Source organism: Thamnophis sirtalis, unplaced genomic scaffold, assembly GCF_051295495.1.
Source record: "Thamnophis sirtalis isolate CommonGarterSnake01/CBP01778 unplaced genomic scaffold, rThaSir2_p1.2 scaffold_15, whole genome shotgun sequence".
NCBI classification, from domain to species: Eukaryota; Metazoa; Chordata; class Lepidosauria; order Squamata; family Natricidae; genus Thamnophis; species Thamnophis sirtalis.
Genome location: NW_028261395.1, coordinates 15,606,859 through 15,628,263, shown reverse-complemented (window position 1 = coordinate 15,628,263; position 21,405 = coordinate 15,606,859). Strand labels below are relative to the sequence as shown.

Sequence of the window (21,405 nt, the reverse complement as noted above, 5' to 3'; positions counted from 1 at the left end):
TTCTGATAAATCTCTGGGCAGCCACCCTGGTTTCTTTTGAGATCTCTTATTTTTCTTCTTCATTGGTATTGTGCTAGATTGGGCTTTTATAATCTCAATCTTCAAAGTTTCCCAAGCTTCTTGGGTTGTTTCCCACTTGAGGATTTTCATCCATGGAATCTTTTCCAAGCGCTCTACATTTTTTGAAATCACTTCCCTTAAAGTCTAATATCATAGTTTGATTTTTCCCCCTATTTGCGCTTTATATAATGTTGAATACCAATATTGAATCATCATTTTTGCACATATCCCATAAGATTTCTGCAATTTGAATGTCTTCTATCATTTCTATCTCTGTTAGTGAGAATTGAGTACAGTATGGCTGACCCTCTAGTTCTTTTCTCTACCTTTTGGGAGAGAAACTTGTCTGCTAAATTTGTCAGGAACCTGTTTGATCTTGGTGCAGACTTTGTCCCCCCCCCCCTTGATGTTGGGGTAGTTAAAGTTCCCCATTGCTATTGCACTGTGCTTCCTACATACTTTAGTTAACTGATTAGCAAAACATTCATTTATTTCCTCTGTTTGGTTGGATGGCCTGCGGTCTATAGCTACAAAAATGTCTCCTGGGAGAACTGCATGAGCTTGGCTGTGTTGCCACCAGCAATAAAGCCTGACTCAAAAGTTAAAAGTGAAAAAAATAAAAATGATCAAAACTAGAATCTGAATGGAAGCAATAACGTTGATGTAATTTGCACTTACGTGGCTGGCCTACATCTTGACTGTGTTCATAGTTGTTATTTGCAAAGCATTTTATTAAAAAATTGAAATCGAAAACAAATGAACAATAGGACCTCAGGCCAATTTGATTGGTACTCTTCCCTGGAGGAGTGTGAAAGAAATCTGGTTTCCAATTGTCTATTGTTATTTTGTTGTGGTGTTAGTGGTTTTTAACTGCACTTTGTTATTGCTTACTTGTTTGCTGACTGCCCACAATCACTGCCCAAAATCACAATTGTCCAAGATGGGCAGCCGTCTAGAGTGCAATAAATCGTTTTCCCCCTGATATACAATTCATCATGCCAAAATACTCTCTCTCTCTGCAATTTGGTCTAATTGGCAAAGAATCACTGCTGAGACTCCTGTGGGGACTTTTATTGTGTATGAAAAATCTCTTCCAGCTGTAGGTCTGCTATCTCATTAGGCAAATATCTTCTGTATGGATATCATCAGCTCGTATGTCTATTAATGTGGCAGTTCCTTGAGGATATTGATGAGGTCTATGGAGATTCTCAATCATTCAGATCATGGCTGTTCCAAAGATGCTCCCCCCCACCCCCACCCCCACCCCCAAAAAGCAACTGGACTTTCGATTTTTCTTCCTTGGAAATGTTTTGCTTCTCATCCCAGAAGCTTCTCCAGTTACAACTGAATTTAGACTCAAAGAAGCTTCTTGGATGAGAAGCTAGATGTTTTCAGAAGGAAAAACAAAGCAAGTCCAATATCCCAATATCCCATGGGATATTGATGATAGCAATAGTACTTAGACTTATATACTCCTTCACAGTGCTTTTACAGCTCTATCTAAGTAGTTTACAGAATCAGTCTATTGCCCCCCACAATCTGGGTGTAAGGGTGTAAGGCCTCTCCTCCTTATTCAAGAAAGTAAAGTCTCTTGAAACTTGGCATTTCAAAAAGAACCTTTTATAGAATAGAAGTGATAGCAGGGCAGAAGCAAAGCAGGCTCTGGGGGCCTTCAGACCATACAGTTATAAATAAAAAGGAATTAGAAACCCCTCCCAACAGTCTAGTGTGGATTCAGCCAATCCTCAGGGGTGAAGATGTTATTGCACCAGCCGCTCTGAGAAAGTGATAAGGGAACTTTCTCAGGGTCATCCTCTGCCAGCTTCCGAGCGATACAACCCACATGGCCCTCCCTCCCTTTACATTCCCTAAAAGGTAAGAAAAGGCCAGACTGCTTAAACGCCAGGCTAAAGGTTATAAATCAATGATTACAGGATTCAGGATATGTAGGAGAGAGAGAGAGTAATAAAATGTAAAAGTATACAAAGTACAATAAAGATGAATAATGAAACAGGGTCCCCCTCTTCCCTCGAAGAATGACAGATTCACAGATCTGACACTGGGTCCTCATTTTACCGACCTTGGAAGGATGAAGGATGGAAGGCTGAGTCAGCCTTGAGCCAGTAAGAGTCAAACTGCTGGCAGTGGAATGAAGAATCAGCCTGCAATACTGCATTCTAACCACTGGGCCCCCAGAGCTCATGGTAATAATAAATTAATGTTGTGTTATCTGCATAAAAATGTAGCCCACTATGAAAATCCCAATTTAATTGCTAAGAGGTCATCCGTTGTTTTGCTTGATAGAGTAAGTATCAAGTGTGCTATGAGATTTTGAATGTATCAGTGCAGGGCCAGTTGGCACATCTCAAAAGCAAAAATCCCAAATTCTTTAATGATATCTAGAGACAGCAGCTATTATGAGCCTCATGTTTGAAATTCTTTTTTATACTGTGTAAGTCATCAGGGGTTTGAAAGTAAATATTTTCAAAGAAACCATGTGGCTGTGGCATAAATATGAACAGTAACAAAAATGTTATTAAAATAACCCAGGAACCAAACTACACATTGTACCAGTGGTAAATCTGCATCTCTCCGAAAAGAAATTGAAAACAAGTCTGAACTTCTTAACCTGTAAAAAAACATTGATATAAAATAATATCTTATTTCCCCTTCAAGGGGAAAAATCTCCATGGTTTTGCTGCCATCTACTGTCTTTTATTTGATCTTTTCAGCAAAAGCAACGTTGCGAAGAGAAAAGATTAGGCACGTCATTCCAAGCCTCAGTGGAAATCAGAGTTTTTGTCTAAACCTGCTTTAATACCACCCCACAGGACCAGAAAGTTGGCTGGTTGGTTGGTTGGTTGGTTGGTTGGTTGGTTGGTTGGTTGGTTGGTTGGTTGGTTGGTTGGTTGGTTGGTTGGTTGATTGCTTGGTTGATTGCTTGGTTGATTGCTTGGTTGGTTGGTTGGTTGGTGACAGATGCAGCAAAAGAATGTCAGAACTGCCTCCGCCCCTTGCAACTATGCCTCGCTTAGATGCCAGTCTAATGGCAATATACTGTAATGGGAGGGATCTGTGGGATGGGTGGGTACTGAAAGGGAGATGGGTCATGTTATCCTGAGACATCCCAAGGCCATGGACCTGGGAATGGAATGTAACATCTCTCCAACTATCCAACTCCTGCAGGGACAGTTACAGAACATCTTTCAACATGACTGGACAATGGGGAAATAATAGGGGTGGAGGGTGAAAAAGGGAAAGTTGATTATGGAATATTTGTGCCAAAACTCTTAGTTCTGCCTTTGCTTACTGTAGTAAAAGTAAATGAAGTTGAGAGTGTTTCTTTTCCTGAAGGACAAAACAGGGCCATATCTGACAGGATGAGAGGCAGAAATAGAAAAGGAGGATAGAGAAACAGGGAGATGGGCAAAGAGGGAAAGGAAGGGAGGGAGAGGAAGAAAGAGAGGGAGAGGGAAGAGAGGGAGGGGAAGAGACAGAAAGAAAGAGAGAGGGGGGAGCGGGAAAGAGGTGTTGGGAAAGGGAGAGTCCCAGAGTCGTGAACCTTGAGCTCTTTCAGACAAACAAATCTTTGGAGCACATACATTTGTGTTGGAAGCACCAAGGTGCTTCCAGATTGAAAGATTAGCCAGTGGCATCACCTTGCTCAGAGGACATTCGATTGGGGGCTCCTTTCATTTCCCCATTAACGTGCCTACTGAAGTGGTACCAATCTATCTACTCGCTCCCAAACTGCTAGGTGGATAGGAGCTGGAGCGAATGGTGGGAACTCAGTCTAAGAGCCAAGGTGGCGCAGTGGTTAAATGCAGCACTGCAGGCTACTGCTAGATCAGCAGGTCAGTGGTTCAAATCTCACCGGCTCAGGGTTGACTCAGCCTTCCATCCTTCCGAGGTGGGTAAAATGAGGACCCAGATTGTTGGGGGCAATATGCTGACTCTCTGTAAACCGCTTAGAGAGGCCTGAAAGGCCTATGAAGCGGTATATAAGTCTACTGCTATTACTGCTATTGCTATCATGCAGCAGCACTTGGGTCTCAAACAAGGGCTTGTTGATTGTCAACCCAGTTTCCTAATCACCTGAGCCACTATGCTCCTTGTCTTTGGGAAAATCGTGGAGGAAATAAGAGGGGAATCTCCTTTCCCTGTGGATATTCTAATTCACAATGCATGCAACAGCAGGATGGCGTCTTTATTCTTTATCTGGTATTGTCACAGTAGCAATTGTAATTAGAAAATAATCCATTAGGCTTTGGGTTTTTCCACCCTAAACTTGGCTATTTCATTACTGTTTAATTTTGAAAACATCACCTCGTACTTTATAAGGAAAACCAGAAATGACCAGAGTAGGAAGAGACTTCAATCAGTTGGGTCTGTATCTATGCAGCCTGCAGTTTCAGACATGTGTAGATATTGTTACCTATAGAGTGAGCATTATAAACCTACATTGCACCACTTTGAAACACAAAGAATACTGACAATATTCTTAGAGTCCATGCCTTTCTCCCTATGAGTCAGAGTTTTGGTGATGGTTGTTGATTTGGTGGGACCACAAATGTTGGGTTGTTGTGTGGTGAAGGAGAATCAGCTGTAGGTTTAAAATAAGTAGTAGATTGGGGTCTTGGAGATCATTTCTTCAGGATATCAACCACATTACTTACAGTATAACTATCTCACTTTGCCCTCTACCAACCTAACAATGCCTTCTTGCCAGTGGGTGCCTCTACAGCAGTCCTTTGATGAGAGAATCTCTGATGCTTCCCTCAGCTTCCAATGTATCTACAGCCAAAGTCCTGTACATTAGAACTGTCTACTGTAAATTGTCAACCTATTCATAACAAATGCTGACATTTGTAAGAAATTCAGACTATCAGTCACGCCATGAGCAAACCTTAAGGGGTGTCACTGTTTCATAAAATGTCAACTTGAATTCCAATGTCATAGGTGGTTCCTATTACTATATGCATCAGATTCAGTGAAATCCCATGTTCTGTTTAATTTCTTTTAAAAAAAAACTGTGTATTATTCCCTCAGACTCATCAATTAATAAAGGAAAACCACATGCATAAATAGAGCTAACCAAATAGTAGTGCATCAAAATGATAAACAGTGCTTCACACCTCCCAAAAAGGGGAGCACACCTGGGAGCAACTTAATGTCACCCATCCCACTTAACATTTTTTTTTACAAAAACCAAGTTTGATCGATGTTTTCAAGGATCAGCTGACATTCTTTAGCTAAGTCAAAGTGATGCCTGTCAAAACAACCAGAGGAATATCGGTTCTGTTTTGTTTTTCCACTGACAGATGAAATGTTGAACCCAGAGTCCTGAGAGATATGGCTGCTTGATCTCAGAGGGATTGATAAGGCACTCGATCTTCATCAGCTTTTTATTATTTTTATTTTCAGGTCAGAAGCAACCAACCTTTCCGTGAATCCTGGTGTAGACGAAGTAACAAATGGTCCTGAAGGACATCAGGAAGAAGCATGACCAAGATCTGATAAAAAGACTGGTTGGAGAAGATATTTCAGATGCGGTCGATCCACATTCCCACCAAAATCAAGCGAAGGAAGAAAGAGAAACACAGACTTGCAAGATTCTGCTATTGTAGTTATTACAGTATAAGTATTCTTCAACTATACGGTATTGGCTTCTTAGTCTGATTTGTTTAATAAGGATGGCACCTGGCTTATAACAGAGAAAATAAAGTGAGTTCTCTAAATGTTGATCTCCTCTTTGTACATCTTGGCGAGGTAGCATCATCAGTGCACTGCCTAATCTGGTAATGAGGGTCTGTTGGAAAACAATTTTTTTGCTTTATCTCTGGAGATTTTCAAACATCCAGGTCAGAGTTATCCCAAAGGTTCTTTTTCCAAAAGGCACCTGTACTTTCTGAACTGAAGAAGCTTCTTGGACGAGAAGCAAAATGTCTTCAGAGTGGGAGAAAAGAACAAAGTCCAGTTGCCTTTTGGAAAAAACAGCTTTGGGACTGGTTTTAACATCTTTGATTGCAATATTTTTATTGGATGTAGATGTGATTTTATCTCTTGATTGAGGGCAGGCCAGAGTTGGGTGCAAGGCTATATAAATGTTTTCAATAAGCAGTCCCTGGAACAGCTGGAATCCAAAAGTTGGTGTCTGAACTAGAGGTTCTCTGTTATCATGTAACAGACTTCAAAACTGAGTGAGGACTTCAACATATATATGTAAATACATTTCTTTATTGATCTGAATTCATTTCACCAAAAGGAAAAATTGGTATAAGAAGCCAGATAGGTACAGTATGTATGATATTTCAGTATCCAGCTGACTTATTTCCCTCTGATCCTTTAGTTCACAAAATCCTTTTAAGTAACACACAACATTTAGAAACTCATAGGGACAAAACAATGTGAGGTTGTGGAAGCAAACTTGAATTTACATGGGAACCCCAGGCCTAAAAAGGCCATTAGTATCTCTCTCAGACAAAGGTCACTCCCTTCCACACACATATATGCAGCCTTACTCAGCCTTCATGCCCTTAAGGCTTTCATTTAAAATCTACTTCCTTCCTGAAATTTACAGAACATATAAACAAGTATCTCCAGATTCCTCATTTTCTCTTTCCTTCTTCTTCCTTCTTGGTTTCGTACTCTCGTTTATTTATTTTTAAAACCCATTCTTCCATAGAATATTAATGGAGCCATTATTGGATTATTGGAATCTCGGAATCAAAGGTGGGAAGTCCCAGGAAATTTCTCATAACATATTTAGGCTACTGAGATTTTAACTTAAAAAAAAGAATGTCAGTAAAGCTATACATTGTGTTTTTGTATGAAACGTGGGGGGGGAGGGGTTGTGTGTGTGGCATGAGAGACCTCAGGCAAAAGAGGGACTGCCAAATACAAAGACCCTTGTTGAATGGTGAAGAAGCCAGCATCAGCAGAAGAACTCGTTCACCTGTCCATCTGCCTTTGCAACAGCTTCAGAGTCCACACTGGACCTTGATGAGAGTAACCTATTCGACTCATCGGGGATGTGGTGACTTAAATATTCTCCTCCTGTCTCCTTCATTTTGGTTCCTGGAGAGATGACTTCAAAAGTGACGTAAGAATCCTGAATGTCTTTGGGTTTCTGAACAAAGTGTTTTCTGCAGCGTCTCTTCAGGGCCCCACAACAGACCACCAGGGTGAGGGGGACAGCGATGACACAGGCCACACTAATGACCACCACGTTGATCAGTTTTTGGGTTCCACCAGCGCTGGCAACTTCATCTGTTGAGAAAATGATGCACTGTTCCTTCTTGGGTATGAGTCCCTTCACGCAGACACATGCAATGTATTTGGTCTTGGGCATCAAACCGTTGATGGTGGTCCTGGTCTTCTTTGGCTCCACATTGATTCTGCGCATGTCTCTTTCTCCAAAGATGGCATAAAGGATGCTGAACGTGGTGCCATTGTTGGCCTGAGGAGCTTTCCAAGCCAAGGAGACACTGTGATCGGTGTCTCCAATTACCCTGACTGACCTCACCAGACATTTGGATTCTGGGCTAGTAGTGGGCAGACTTGCTAAAATATTTTTGGGGTCGCTTTTCATATTTAGGGCCTGATCTCGCAGCACCAGATTCTTCTCTGTGTTGGCCTGACCTGAAATAATGCGCAAAGTCGGAAATGTTGAAGTTGTCATGATGTGTCCTCCTACCAAATTGTCCTTGTAAGCTGCTGTTTCTATCCCCTTGATGTGTCCTTTCCATACTCCTTTCAAATCTGCCCCAGGATCGTCTATGCTCTTAGAATCAGTGACAATCAAGGAGATAAAAGCTTCAGTGGCTCCAAGAAAGTTTGCAGCCTTGCAGATGTATTCTCCAGAGTCAAGGTAAGAGACAACTGAAAGTTCTAAAATAGACCATCTTATTCCATCACTGGAAATTTCTTGATGTACTGGAGAGAGAAGAGATAAAAGTTGCAAAAATAAGCTGTTGGAAGATGTTGTGTTTGATGGCTTATATTTCTAAGGAATTTATTTTTAATGGTTATTTGTATTTTTATTGTTATTTTTGTTTTAGGGGATTATTTCAATTAGTTATGAGCTAACTGGTTCAAATAATTCTAATGGTGTAGTTTGGGGAAATGCAATAAATTAAGAACAGAAGTGCTTTTTCAAGGTCTACTTATTTAATCTGTGATGTTTATAATGTTATGAAAAGAAATAAGAAGACATAACATAGAAAATAAGATTGTGTAGCATCTTGGATTCAAAATCAAGAGGGTGCTTTGGAGCAAAATAGATATATATGTGTAACATTGACCGGCATTTCTTTAAAGCAAATGCAATTTTTTGTGGAATTAATTTGCAACTACAGTTCTCTTTCCTGGAAAAAAAACACAACTGCTTTAAGGAATTGCAGGCCAGAAGTGTGTTGTTCCCGGTTCGGCCTGGATTGGGCGAACCAGTAGTAACAGCAGTGGACACTCCTGTGCATGCACAAAACCATTGTACGTGTGCGCACGCGCATGCGAGTACATCGAAACAGGTAGTAAAAACATTGGCAACCCACCACTGTTGCAGACCAATCCTTGGAGCATGTCCTCACATGTTACAGCCTCCTCCTCACAATTTTGAAAAGTTGTTTTAACATCCAGAATTTGTCAGGAATATACAAGTAGTGCTCAATTTATGGCCATTCATTTAATGATGGTTCAAAGATACGACAGGCTCAGAAAAAGGTGTTTTGCAGAAGGAGGAACCAAGTTGCGATGTCACAACATGCAGTCTCGATACTCCAAAACCACTGTTGACACTTTTGCCACTGGACAGTCCATTGAGACCTAAACTGTCCCATAGAGATGTTGATCAGAAAGACGATGCCTTGCTGGTCTCAGGGACATCACAAAGTCCCTGATCAACTCAAGGGAAAAGCTTCAAGCCGGAAGAGCTAGAAAAAATGCTAATGTCAACTTAGCTATGTCTACTTTGGCTATGTCTAGCAATGCACCAGTAAACCATGATTTGTGGGCTGTTGATAGTGGAGCATCACAGTGCATTGCTAGAGATAGAAAAAGGTTTGTAAAAATGACCATGGAGCAAGGAACATGTATTTTTGGCAAATGGATGGAAGGTGAAGGCGTCTGGTGAAGGTAATTACTATCAGTTAGGGCTCTGGTTAACATTGGCTATGTGGTAACTTTTAGGGGAGACATCTGTATTACTGAAAAAGGGGATAACAGGGTTACTGCTACTTTAAAAAATGGTTTGTATGTTATACCGGATGGCCAGATGGCTAACACAGCTTATCATAATGTTAAACCCCATGACAAATGCATACATTTACTACATAGATGCATGGGGCACATTAATTTCAAGACGCTGCAACAAACTGTTACGTTGGCAGAAGGAGTAAAAATAAAACCATGCAGTAAATATTTAAACTGCAATGTTTGCAATCGGGAGAAAAGCAAAGTTACTCCAGCAAACAGACTGAATGCTTTTAAAACAAAGGAACCTCTGGAGGTTGTTTTTGCTGATATAATAGGACATTTAAAACCCAGTTTGGGAGGTGCCTGTTATGTTTTGAGTATCATGGATCATTATTCCCGGTACAGTTTCTGTTATTTAATGAAAAACAAAACAGAAACGTTTCAGCATTTCTTTAATTGGCTGAGGTTTGCGGAAAGAAAGCTGAAAGCCAAGGTTATTACTGTAGTTGCTGATAATGGCACAGAGTTTACCAATTATAAATTCCAAACAATGTTAAGAACAGCTGGAATCAAGCACAAACGTTCTGTTCCTTATAGACCACAATATAACTCGTTTGTAGAACGAAGGGGGCAAACATTACAGGCTATGGCTCGAACTATGATAGCTGATTCAGGTTTGCCAGAAACACTATGGGGTGAAGCTATGATGTGTAGTAACCATGTTTTAAATAATATGGTGAATACACAATCAGTGAATTGCCATTCACTAGGTGGCATGGCAGAAAACCAGATTTGAGTTACCTACGTACATTCAGAGCACCAGTATAGGTGCATATACCATCACAAGGGAGACTGAAAAAGCAGAAAAGAGCTCGACAGTTATTTTTCTAAGCTAACCTTAGATCATTTAGGTTTTGGGAGAGGGGCACAGATAAGATTTACTGTAGCGCTAGTGCTAAGTTTATAGAACATGTGGAATAAATTAGAAACAAATGATAATGTACTTATCGACACCCAAGTAGTCCCTAATGATGAGGTAGGAAAACCAGTAATTAAAGAAATTAAGGAAGAAGTCTAGATATTCCAGGACTCACCCATGGACTCTCCTGACGAACAAGAGCAGGTTATACAGGAGAGTCCATGGGTGAGTCCTGGAATATCTAGATGTTCAACTCGTGTAACTAGGCCACCTGACAGGTATCAGGCATCTATAGCATGTCAGGCAAATAAGGTTCCTGCTAATTAACAAGAATTAACTCTATTTCCAACTGAGGAACAGAAAGCTTGGAAAGATGCAATGGAAAAGGGATTAAAATCATTGCAAAGGTTAGAGGTGCATAAAAATGTAAAGTTACCACTAGGTAAACATGCCATTGGTTGTAAATGGATTTTTAAACTTAAGAATAGTGTAGATGGGACTGTAACCCATAAAGCCAGCTTAGTTGCACAAGGGTTTGCTCAGTCAGCCAATGACTATGATGAGGTCTTTGCACCTAGTTTAAAGGCTACAATGTTACATGCAGCATTAGTGTGGGCAGCTAAGAATGAATATATAATAAATCATTTAGATGTAGAGATGGCATATCTTCATGCACTGTTGCAACATACTATATATTTACAGAAGCCTGCGGGATTAAAAACTGATAGTAAAACTGATTGCTGGAAGTTGAAAAAGAGTATGGCTTGAAGCAATCAGGATATGAATGGAATCAATGTATAGTTAAAGAGTTAACTAAGATAGGTTTTAAAGTTGGCATGGCTGATCCATATTTGTTTAAGAAAGAAAGTAATGGTGTGATTTCATTGTTACTATTGTTCACTGATGAGGTAGCATTAATCACTAAAATGGAGCAAGAAGCTATGAGTATTATAACACTGTTAAGGACGAAGTTCAGTATAAAACATCTCAGTGAGATTAGGCAATATCTTGGTTTACATATAGATAAAACTAGGGGAGGATACAAAATCTCACAAACTGAGAAGATCAAGCAGCTACTCAGGATGTTTGGGATGGAACTATGTAAACCAGCTAAAACTCCAATGGGTCAGGAATTTAGCCATGATGATGTAAAAAGCCCTGTGTTTGATAAAGGTATTTATCAATCCCTAATTGGTAGCTTATCATATCTGAGTAATTGGTCAAGGCCCGACATAGCATATAGTGTAAATCAATTAGCCAGGTTTAATGCTGAACCTACTGAAAGGCACTGGCAAGCTGCTAAGAGGATATTAAGATATCTTAAGCAAATGATGCATTATGCATTGTATTTAGAACCTAAAGATGATCTGAGCTTAACTGCATATACTGATGCAAGTTTTGCTACAAATGAGTCTACACAAAAATCAACATCAGGGTTTGTTGTATTCCTGGGAAAAGTACTAATTGGATGGCGGTCTATTAGACAAAAACGTTTAAGTCTATCAACTATGGAGACTGAGTTCTCATGTCTGTCATTATGTACAGATGTAGTTTGTTATAAACAACTTCTACTTGATATGGGAATTGACATACGAGCACCTATTGTTGTTTACGAAGACAATCAAGCAGCAATTCAGATGGCATCCAATCTTGCTGTAAAAACTAGGTCAAAACACACTGATATAAGATATCTGAATGTAAGGCAAAGTGTGAATAGTAAATTAGTTTCACTAGAGTATTGTATGTCTGAAGATAACATCGCGGATCATTTTACTAAGGCCCAAGGTAATATAAAGCATAAACGTTGTTGCGAGGAATATGGATTAAGATTGTAAGATTTATATATTGTCCTACCCAAAGTGGAGAATGTTAGGAATATAATCTAACGGTTGGATTGGCAATATATAAATCATGTAACAATGTTGTACCTGTTTCTTTAAAGCATACTGTAAAATGTGATTGGTTGCTGTTTTCCTCAATCGGTCATAAGAGGGAGCCAGAACGACTGTTAGCTCTCTGTTTGGTTAGATGCTGGGCTGATCTGATCTGATCTGTAAGTGCCATGAGCTATTGTAAGTTTTGCAACTGTTAGCAAACTTTGAGTACCGAACTGATTATATGAAACTGGACTATGTTATTTGGATTATCCCTTAACTGAAAGACATTGATGACTGACTGACTTATCTGTATATGACTTGGACTGTTTGATGGACTCTGATACCTCTATTTCCATAAAAGTAAAAGCCTATTTAAACTGCAGTGTCTCTGTATGCTGGTTTGTGTGTTCTCCAACAACACTCTCACAACGCTTCTCTGAACGTACTCACTCTCCCAACGGGGAGCTTACCTAACACAGCTTAATGATATATACATGTACTAGCAATCTAGTAAAAGAAATTTGGATATAAATTGCAAATTGTGACTTGGGAAAAAGACCTATAAATTTTATTAACAAATTTTTATTTAGATCTTGTTATAAAGGTGTAAGGTTGTTTTTTTTGGGACGAGAGGAGATGGGACATAAATAGTAAATGATTTTTAGCCAATTATAATAACAACAAGGAAATGTCAATGGACATTGTTTAATAATATATACATGCTATAGTATTGGCAAAAGTAACTTGGATATAAATTCTAAACAGTGAGTTGTGGGGGGGGGAGGGAGGAAAAGTTTAGAAACTTTATTAATTGACTTTTACTTAAAAGATGTTATAAATGTGTAATGTTATTGGAGGATTTTTTGAAATAGCTAATGAATGCCAATATGTGGTTGTGTCTTTAAGTATGAAGGATTTGAGGCAAAAGCACGTTCAAATAATTGTAGTCAAATGAGAATTGTGGTACATTGATAGTAAGATATACAAAGATTTTTGACTTAAAGTGTATAATCTAATAAGAACTATAAGTAATGACTGTGGAAGAAATGCACGAAAGTTATCTGTAACCAATCAACACGCTTTCTACAAGATGTAATGAAGGATGACTCTTTTTTTGTGTTTTTGTTCAATTAAAATAAAAAAACCTTAAAGAAAAAAGAAAAAGGTGTTTCACTACCTGCAGCCACGTGATTGCAACTGGGGTACTTGGCAAACACATGGCATTTACAATCAGTTGCAGTGTCTTGAGGTTACATGTATGTATTCTAAACGTTAAGACAATTTTTGACAACTTCTGAATGTTAAGATAACTTTTCAGAATTTGTTTTATAGTCTGGTTTCCCGCAAAGAGAAAAGTCCATTGGGGAAGCTGGATTTGCTTAATGACCGCATGGTTCACCTGATAACTGTGGTGATTCACTTTGTAACCACTGTGAAAATGGTTGTAAAAATCTCGTCCAGTCATTACAACCACACCAATGTGGGACCGAAATTCCAGTCCCAACTGTGATCATGAGTGAAGGACTACCTGCAACTGTTTTGTCTGATGCTCAAGGATTATAATTGCTTCACTCTGTCCTTAGCTCAGGCAGATACGATGGAAGGGGAGGACCAACCTGTTCCATTAAATGGTTTCCCATCTGCTCTCCTCCAGCTCAGCTCTGGAGCGGGCACCCCCGTGGCCCCACACCGCAACAGAACTGTGCTTCCCAGGATACTCTTCACTTTAGCCACCGAGGTGTAGACAACGGGGCTCTGGCACTTCCTCAGCTCCACTTGACTGAAGAAGAGTCTAGTCTGCTTTTCAGGGTTGAAGCATCTCAGCTTTGGCTCGATGAAGGCTACGTTGGGGGACTGGAAGTTGAGGAAATGAGCCATTTCATAGACGCTGCAGTCACACGTCCAGGGGTTGTCCTGTAGGCCTGAGAAGAGAAGCCATTGGGAGGGTCAACCCAGAATGGGACAACTTGCCACAGGACAATTTAACAATTCAATTTAATTATTTGAAATAAATAAAAACATATTTTAATTTTTGTCATTCAATTTGCATTCTTTTTTTAATGGCTCTATTCCAGCAGGCTGTGGCAATCTGTCCTCGACTCGGGCCAACCATTACATCATCTAAAGGGATCCTCCAGGCTTCCTCCAGGAGACCTGTGAAGGCTCAAGTGGGGCGGCTATATGGAGCCTCTTTTTCCCATTCATTGTTTGCAGACATACAATAAAAAGATTTGCTATACAATTATTCAAAAATTGCTGGAACTTTTCACATAGAGGCTCTGGGTAATGATGCTGCCTGCAAAGGCTTTTCTGCGGTGGCCCTGATCCTGTGGAACTCTCTACCACTGGAGGGGAGAACTGCTCTCACCCTTTTGATACCAGAAGGGAAGCAAAACTTGGCTCTGCTGGTTGACTTTGAGCTCTAATGGGGACACTCACCACTCAAGCTGGTGGATGAGATAAGAAGACCTCCTCCCCACGCTGTCTGTCTCTTACTCTTGGTCTTTTGCCTAGTTTTAACATTTTAATTCTAATATAATTATTTTTCTATTTTTTTTATTACTTGTAATCTGTCCAGAGTTGCCTTACAGCAAAAATGATGGCATAAAAAGTAAGTAAGTAAGTAATAAGGGAAGGGAAGGGGGGAGGGGAGGAAGAGAGAGAGAAAGAGAGAGAGAAAGAAATGAGGAAGGAAGGAAGGAGGGAGGGAGGGAGGGAGGGAGGGAAGGAAGGAAGGAAGGAAGGAAGGAAGGAAGGAAGGAAGGAAGGAAGGAAGGAAGGAAGGAAGGAAGGAAGGAAATCTTTGAAGTAGCAATTAATTGAAGCATGGCTATTTGGAAAGGATCTGAACTGAATTTCAATAGGAGCTCTTAGTAAAACATTGTAGCTTCAGACAAAGCTATTACTATGGTTTGTCGTGCAGTTAGACAGATGTTCAGACGGAATCTGGCATTTGCATTCACTTATCGAGTTCTTCCTAAAGATCTGGGATAGGAAGATGTGGATGTTTGATAATGTTACTGGTCAAAGTCAGGTCACCTTTTGCAATTGACTGATAGCAAATTTGTCAATGGCATTGGGGTCCAAGCTGTGCTCACTGGTGCCCTAAGCACTGACGCATCTTGGTGCCCCCCTCCTTTGTACATACTGTGCAAATCTTCATTGGGTTTATTTTTCTTTCTCAACTTTGTGGTGCCCCCTTGGGCCTGGTGCCCTAAGCACACACCTAGTCTGCTTAATGGTTAATACACCACTATGCGCTCCAGTTGTTTTGGGATAGCACCCAACGTTGTTGTTGTTGTTGCAGTCAGCCAGAGGTTTAAACTGGATTTGGCATTTTTATCCTTAGTAGGCAAATTTGCAAATATATTTTTTATTAAAAGAGCATCTCAGGGCCAAAGGTGATGGGAGGAAAAGGACCAGGAAGTGCTGGCTGCACTTGGACAAATGTTCACAGAATGTAACCTGGCAAAAATACAATTTTATGGCCATATAGAGCCAAATAAAAGTTTTATGGCTTTTTTCTTCAGATAATGACTATATATCTCCAAGAATAGTTGAAGGCAGAAGATAACTAATGATCCACCAGTAGCTTTGTAATAATATTCCAGAGATCAGAAAGTATTTCCTCAGTTTTAACAATAGCAACAACCAAAGAGCTTCTTTCTCACTCCATTTCCTATTACTGTATTTTTTTACTATAAGACACCCTGGACCATAAGACACACCTAGCTTTTGGGGAGGAAAACAAGGGGGGGAATCTGCCTCTGCCTCCCAGCATCTATCAGTATTTATCTGGCTAGTGTCCTTGCAGTAAACAGCCTGGTCAATTTCAGCACATTATCACAGTCTGATTTAGCATGAGTAGCTGATTGGCGGTTGGATCGGCCTCCCGGAATACCACTGATCAGCTATTCCAGGCTGCAGGGATCACCGCCGCCAATCACCACTGATCACTGCGACCCCCATAGGCGGCAGCAATCTCCGCCACCTGGAATGGGCGCAAAACGAGACACGTGGAGGCTGAAACAGTGTGCGCGGAGGCCAAAAATGGCCCAAGGGTGGGGGCCAGTGGGTGGGCAGAGCTTTGGCAACATTCGCTCTGTAAGCGAATGTTAGCAACATTTGCACAGATATTTCCACCCACTTTTGGAGGGGGGAGGAAGTATGTCTTATAGTGCGAAAAATAGGGTATGTTATTGAAACCAAATAACTCAAGCAATCAGAAGAGAATAATTGGGAGTTCTGTCTAATGCTGAAACAGTATTCTATATTCTGTATTCTGTATTCTGTATTCTACATTCTACATTCTACATTCTACATTCTACATTCTACATTCTACATTCTACATTCTACATTCTACATTCTATATTCTATTCCATTCCATTCCATTCTATATTCTAGTCTAGTCTAGTCTATGTTCTATTCTATATTCTATTCTTTATTTTCTTCTCTTCTATATTCTATTCTCTTCTATATTCTATTCTTTATTTTCTTCTCTTCTCTTCTATATTATATATTCTATATTCTGTTCTGATCTGTTCTGCTCCGTTCTGTTCCATTCTGTTCCATTCTGTTCCATTCTATTCCATTCCATTCCATTCTATTTTGACTACACGCCCAGGGAAGGATCCCAGAGGGTTTTTCCCTGGAATGTAGCTTCGTCAACTATCAGCAGAAGGAACCGGCTTTCCTTTAATTTTATCTGACTCTCCTAGGTTATGGAAAGTTCTAGGCCCTCTGATTCAGCAGAAGGTCTGCAAGAAACTTTGAAGCAGTTCCTGTACTGAAAGCTGGAGGTGGAGCTGGCAAGGCTATGATCAGTTCTTGGATGAAGAATGCAACTGTTTTGGAATTTATTTTTCAAACAGAAAGTTGTGCCTTTCATTTCTTAATCATTTTATGGACTTTATTAAGTTAAAAGAGACTCTCTCTAGGGTGGCTCTTATAGATGAAACAGGTGGTCTTCTCTGCAGGTAAAGCATTCTTACTCATGCAGGCTCAAATGAAAAATTGTGTTTGAACACCTTTTTTTAAAGAGACCTTATCTACATTTGATTACATCCACATTCAGTCACACTTAGAAGAAGTTCATGGAAAGCAGTGAAGCTCAGCCCAACCAATCCAGGCTTCCATTGAATCTCCCCTAAGTATGGTTGATTCTGAATCCAGCCTATAAACTGGATGGAAACGGGATCCAGTCTAGATTGACGTGACCCACCTAATTTGTTTCTCCTGAAATGAAAAACAAGGGGGTCTCTGTTTGTTTGTTTTTACCATTCAGAAGCCAGCTGGCTTAACAACCAAATCTTGCTTAAATACTCTTAATAAGGTAGCATTTTTGACAGTGTCCAAAACTGGCATGTTAGAATTACAGAGTTCAACAGCTAACAAATTCTCATCCTTTGCTGCCCATCATCAACATCTACTCTGAAGGCAGTTGCTTCAATGTTAATGACGGGGTTGAATTGGATAAAAGGAATAAAATCCCACATCTCCTACGGAAGAGCAATGGCTTTTTAGGTCTCCCCTGGATTCCAAGGATAACAAATTCAGCAACTTCCTCAGGATCAACCCAAGGATCAATGACCATGGGTCATGTAGGCAGAGATTTCTTTTTTCTTTCACTCACCCCCAAAAGCCTTACCTAGGATAATCTTGGAATGGTCATTAAGGAAGTATGGAACAGCTTGAAGATTCGACCAGACAACAATGAGTTCTTGAGGGAGCATCATCAGTTTATTGCTTGAGATGTCGAGATAAGTAATGTTCCGGATATACTGAGCAGCATGAGAGGGTATGGAGGCGATCTGATTATTATGCAAATCCAGCAACCTCAAGTGAGGCATGTTGGAAAGAGTTTCCCATGGAAAAGAAGTAAGGACATTGCCCGCCAGTCTGAGCTCCTGAAGCTGGTACAGGCCCCTAAAGTTATTCCCTCGGAGGCTCGCCAAGGCATTGTAGGGCATCCAGAGGAACTCCAGGTTGTGAAGAGAATGGAAAGATTCCCCAGGAACTCTTCGGATTGCTGTTTTTTCTATCCTAAGTTTGAAAGTGTCTCCTGGAAAATTGACAGGCGTGAGGGTCATCTCCGGGTCATTGCACAAAATAGCCCTGCTGGAAAAAAAAGATTTTTTAAAAAATTATACATTGAACATGTAGGAGATGACCAGGCTGACCCTGAGGGAGGGATCAAATGTGTCATCAGTATCAAGTCCCTTTGCACCCACAAGAGATCTAAGTCCATCTCGTCTTGCATTCCACTGACTCTTATCTACCGTCTATTTGCTTTGACTGTTAGTAGTTCAGATTCTTGTAAAGAACATAAGCTTGCAATAAACATTTATCTGTATATTCATTTCAACTGCCTGGACTATCCTGCACACGACAGAACACTTTTAATCACCAGTTGTCTAGTTTTGTGGGTGTACTTCATTGTTTTTTCCCCGGGCTCCCCTCACTCTAAAAGCTGGAGCTGTGGTGGTGCAGTGGTTAGAATTCAGTACTGCAAGCTAACTCACTGCCCACTGCCAGCAGTTTGATCCTGACCAGCTCAAGGTTGACTCAGCCTTCTTTCCTTCCGAGGTGAGCAAAAATGAGGATGCAGATATTTTTACTGTAAACCACTTAGAGATGGCTGTGAAAGCACTGTGAAGTGCTATATAAGTCAATTGCTATTGCTATCTATACTATAATTTTCCATAAATGAGTTCACAGTCATTTAGTATGCTTCTGACCAATCTTTGGCTGAACTTCTGCTTTGTCAGTCTTGAAATGTCTTCCTTTTCAGCCATGGCTTTCAGAGGTTCATGGGGTGTCAAAAAGGTTGAAAAACCCTATGCTCTTGGCTCTCTGGAAGACTCTGAAGAGCTGACTAACTCAGGTGCTGAACCAGGACATGAGTTGAGCCCAAAACTGGTTGGAGAACTTGGCTGGCTGGGGAATTCTGGAAGTTGAAGTCAACCCATTTCAAAGTGGCCAAGGTTGAGAAACAACTGCCCTAGGCCAACCAATTTCTACAGAAGTACATAACTAAAGCATATTTACATAACCCTCTGGTTTATCCACAAAGATAAGCTATGTCCAAAACATTTTACAGTAGATACTTTTGTGGGGTCAAAGATTCTTCCTGCATGTTAAGCATTGGAGATCTGTCCTTTCTCTCTTCTTTTTTATTTTACTGGGAATGTGTGTGTGTGTGTGTGTGTGTTTGTCTTTGCAGACATACTGTAGATGTTGATAAAATCAGAAGATGCACAGGTGTGTCTAGACTTGTGAAAATTGTTTAAATGAGCTGTTTTTAGTTCATCCTTCCCAAAACCATCTCATTTGTGTTGACCGTGCCTCTTTCAAAAAATAATTTGACATACATGGTACCCAAATATTACATAAAATACACAAATCTTGCTTGGTTTAAGCAATCTTTCTCACCATGAAGTCGTGCTGATGTGTAGATGTGATTGTTGCTTTCAGAGACAGCAGGTTTTATTTTGAAGTGAATCTTTAGTCAAAATCTGCATGTATTTTTTCCAAATAAACATAAACTCATCCTGTGCTTTTAATGTGTTTTTCCCCCACACAATTTTTCAGAGCTTGGAGTGAAATTTTATGTCATTGTTAGTTTCCTCCCCACCCGCACCCCACAACCATCTGAAGAACTAGTAGAATATACTCTCCATGCACACTGTCTTAAATTTATAAAATTCTGATGATTATTCTTTTAATACTTTTTAGTTATGTTCATTGTTACACAGTTCAGTGTCGATCACTTTCCCCATAATATTGTGTAATGTTGATTATATTGTTTCTGTCTTAGTGTAAAAGTCCATCAAATGGCATTTCAGAAATCAGATTATGCTGTACTCTCTTGTTAATCCCACAGCACACAAAGTCCTTGTGGCTGTAGGAAGCCATTGGGAAAATAACGCAAATGCTGAACTAACTCTCCTCTTCCACCAAGAAGAACGGTGTACCAACCTCCCAGAAATCCTTCCTGCCACCCACTAAGTCATCAAGGAAAATTAGAGCAATTTTACCTGGCTCTCATCCTTTCATTGATGCTGTAGAAGGAGCAGCTGCATTGAGAAGGGCAAAAGCAGAGCATCCAAGGGAGACTTCCGATGGTCAGGCAGCATAGGAAGCCCACCGTGACCCACATCATGATCTAGCTGTGAGGAAGGCATCCAACTCCTGGTCAGAAGGGCTGAAGTTCTTCTCTGATCGCATCCATGGAATCCTTCACATTGTCTTCCTTTCCTCATCTGCGCTGATCTCCCAGCATCCTGCTGAAGTCACCAGATAAAATTGGATAGACAGGGGATTAAGAATGAGGCTATTTGCACAGAGATGCTTATGGCTCCCTAGAACTGTCAGCAGGAAGATTTCTTCCCTCCCTTCTCTCTGGATCGGTTCAAAGCAACGTTTAGGAGCTCAGCTTTTGCACACAGAGATTTTCTTCTTCTTCTTTTTAAACTGTTTGAGTGAGGTTTTACCTTCAGAGCCCTCAGCCTTTCTTGAAGTGGCCTTCCTCAATGCCGGGAAGCATGAATTGGAAAAGATTGTTATAATACCATAGATACAAAGAGGATGCTGAGACCATAGAAAGAGCGCACAGAAGAGCAACAAAAATGATAAAGGCTCTGGTTGCTAAATCATATCATGAATGATTGAAGGGAACTAGGTATGCTTAGCCTAGTGAAGAGGAAGCTTAGGGGCAACAGGATAGCTTTCTTCCAGTACTTGAAGGGCTGTCACAGGAAAGAGGGGAGGTTGATTTATTCTGCAAAGCACTTGGAACCAACCCCAAGGGTACTTTTTTTTAAAGGCAACTGGACCTTAGACCAGTTTCTTTTTGAAAAAGCACTTTTGAGACAGCCACGACTGAGAATCTCCATAGACAAGATGCAATGGGTAGAAACTGATCAGAGGGAGATCTGGAAATAAGGAGGAATTTCCTGACAGTGAGAACTGTCCTCCCAGAATTGCAGGTGCTCCATCGCTGGAGATTTTCAAGAAAAGATTGGACAGCATTGGTCAGGGATGGTGTAGGAAACTCCTGCCTTGAGAGAGGCCTCCAAGGTCTTTCCCAACCCTCTTATTCTGTGTTCTATGCTCTTTCCAATATTCTCCAAAAAAGAGCATGTGGCTACAAAGAATCTTTATCACAGGCTGATGCAAAAAGATGTTCATAAAAATGGACAAGTGAGATCTCAGATGTAATTAGCGAGTTTAAAATATCTCTAGTTTTCCAGTATTTTGGTTCTTAATTCTGATGCTCACATAAAAAAATAAGAATTCTGCTTATTTGCCAGGCTCCCTTTTCCAAGATGTTCCATGGGTCTCCTAGGCACAACTCTA

The 21,405-nt window shown here is 40.4% G+C and overlaps 1 protein-coding gene across 2 annotated transcripts; it reads right to left on the bottom strand.

Annotated features, from left to right (window-relative positions):
- Positions 1–6,277: 6,277 nt before the first annotated feature.
- LRIT1 (leucine rich repeat, Ig-like and transmembrane domains 1) lies at positions 6,278–20,309 on the bottom strand. Of its 2 annotated transcripts, none has more exons than XM_014060067.2 (4): positions 20,085–20,309; positions 17,696–18,165; positions 13,665–13,970; positions 6,278–7,995 (listed from the first exon to the last, which is right to left on the bottom strand). In XM_014060067.2, the coding sequence occupies exons 1-4, from the start codon at positions 20,207–20,209 to the stop codon at positions 6,995–6,997; spliced, it is 1,902 nt and encodes a 633-aa protein (XP_013915542.2). In that variant the 5' UTR covers positions 20,210–20,309; the 3' UTR covers positions 6,278–6,994. The 2 variants fall into 2 exon arrangements, with proteins under 2 accessions (XP_013915542.2, XP_013915543.2); XM_014060068.2 differs by having other exon boundaries at positions 17,696–18,162.
- Between the last annotated feature and the right edge of the window lie 1,096 nt (positions 20,310–21,405).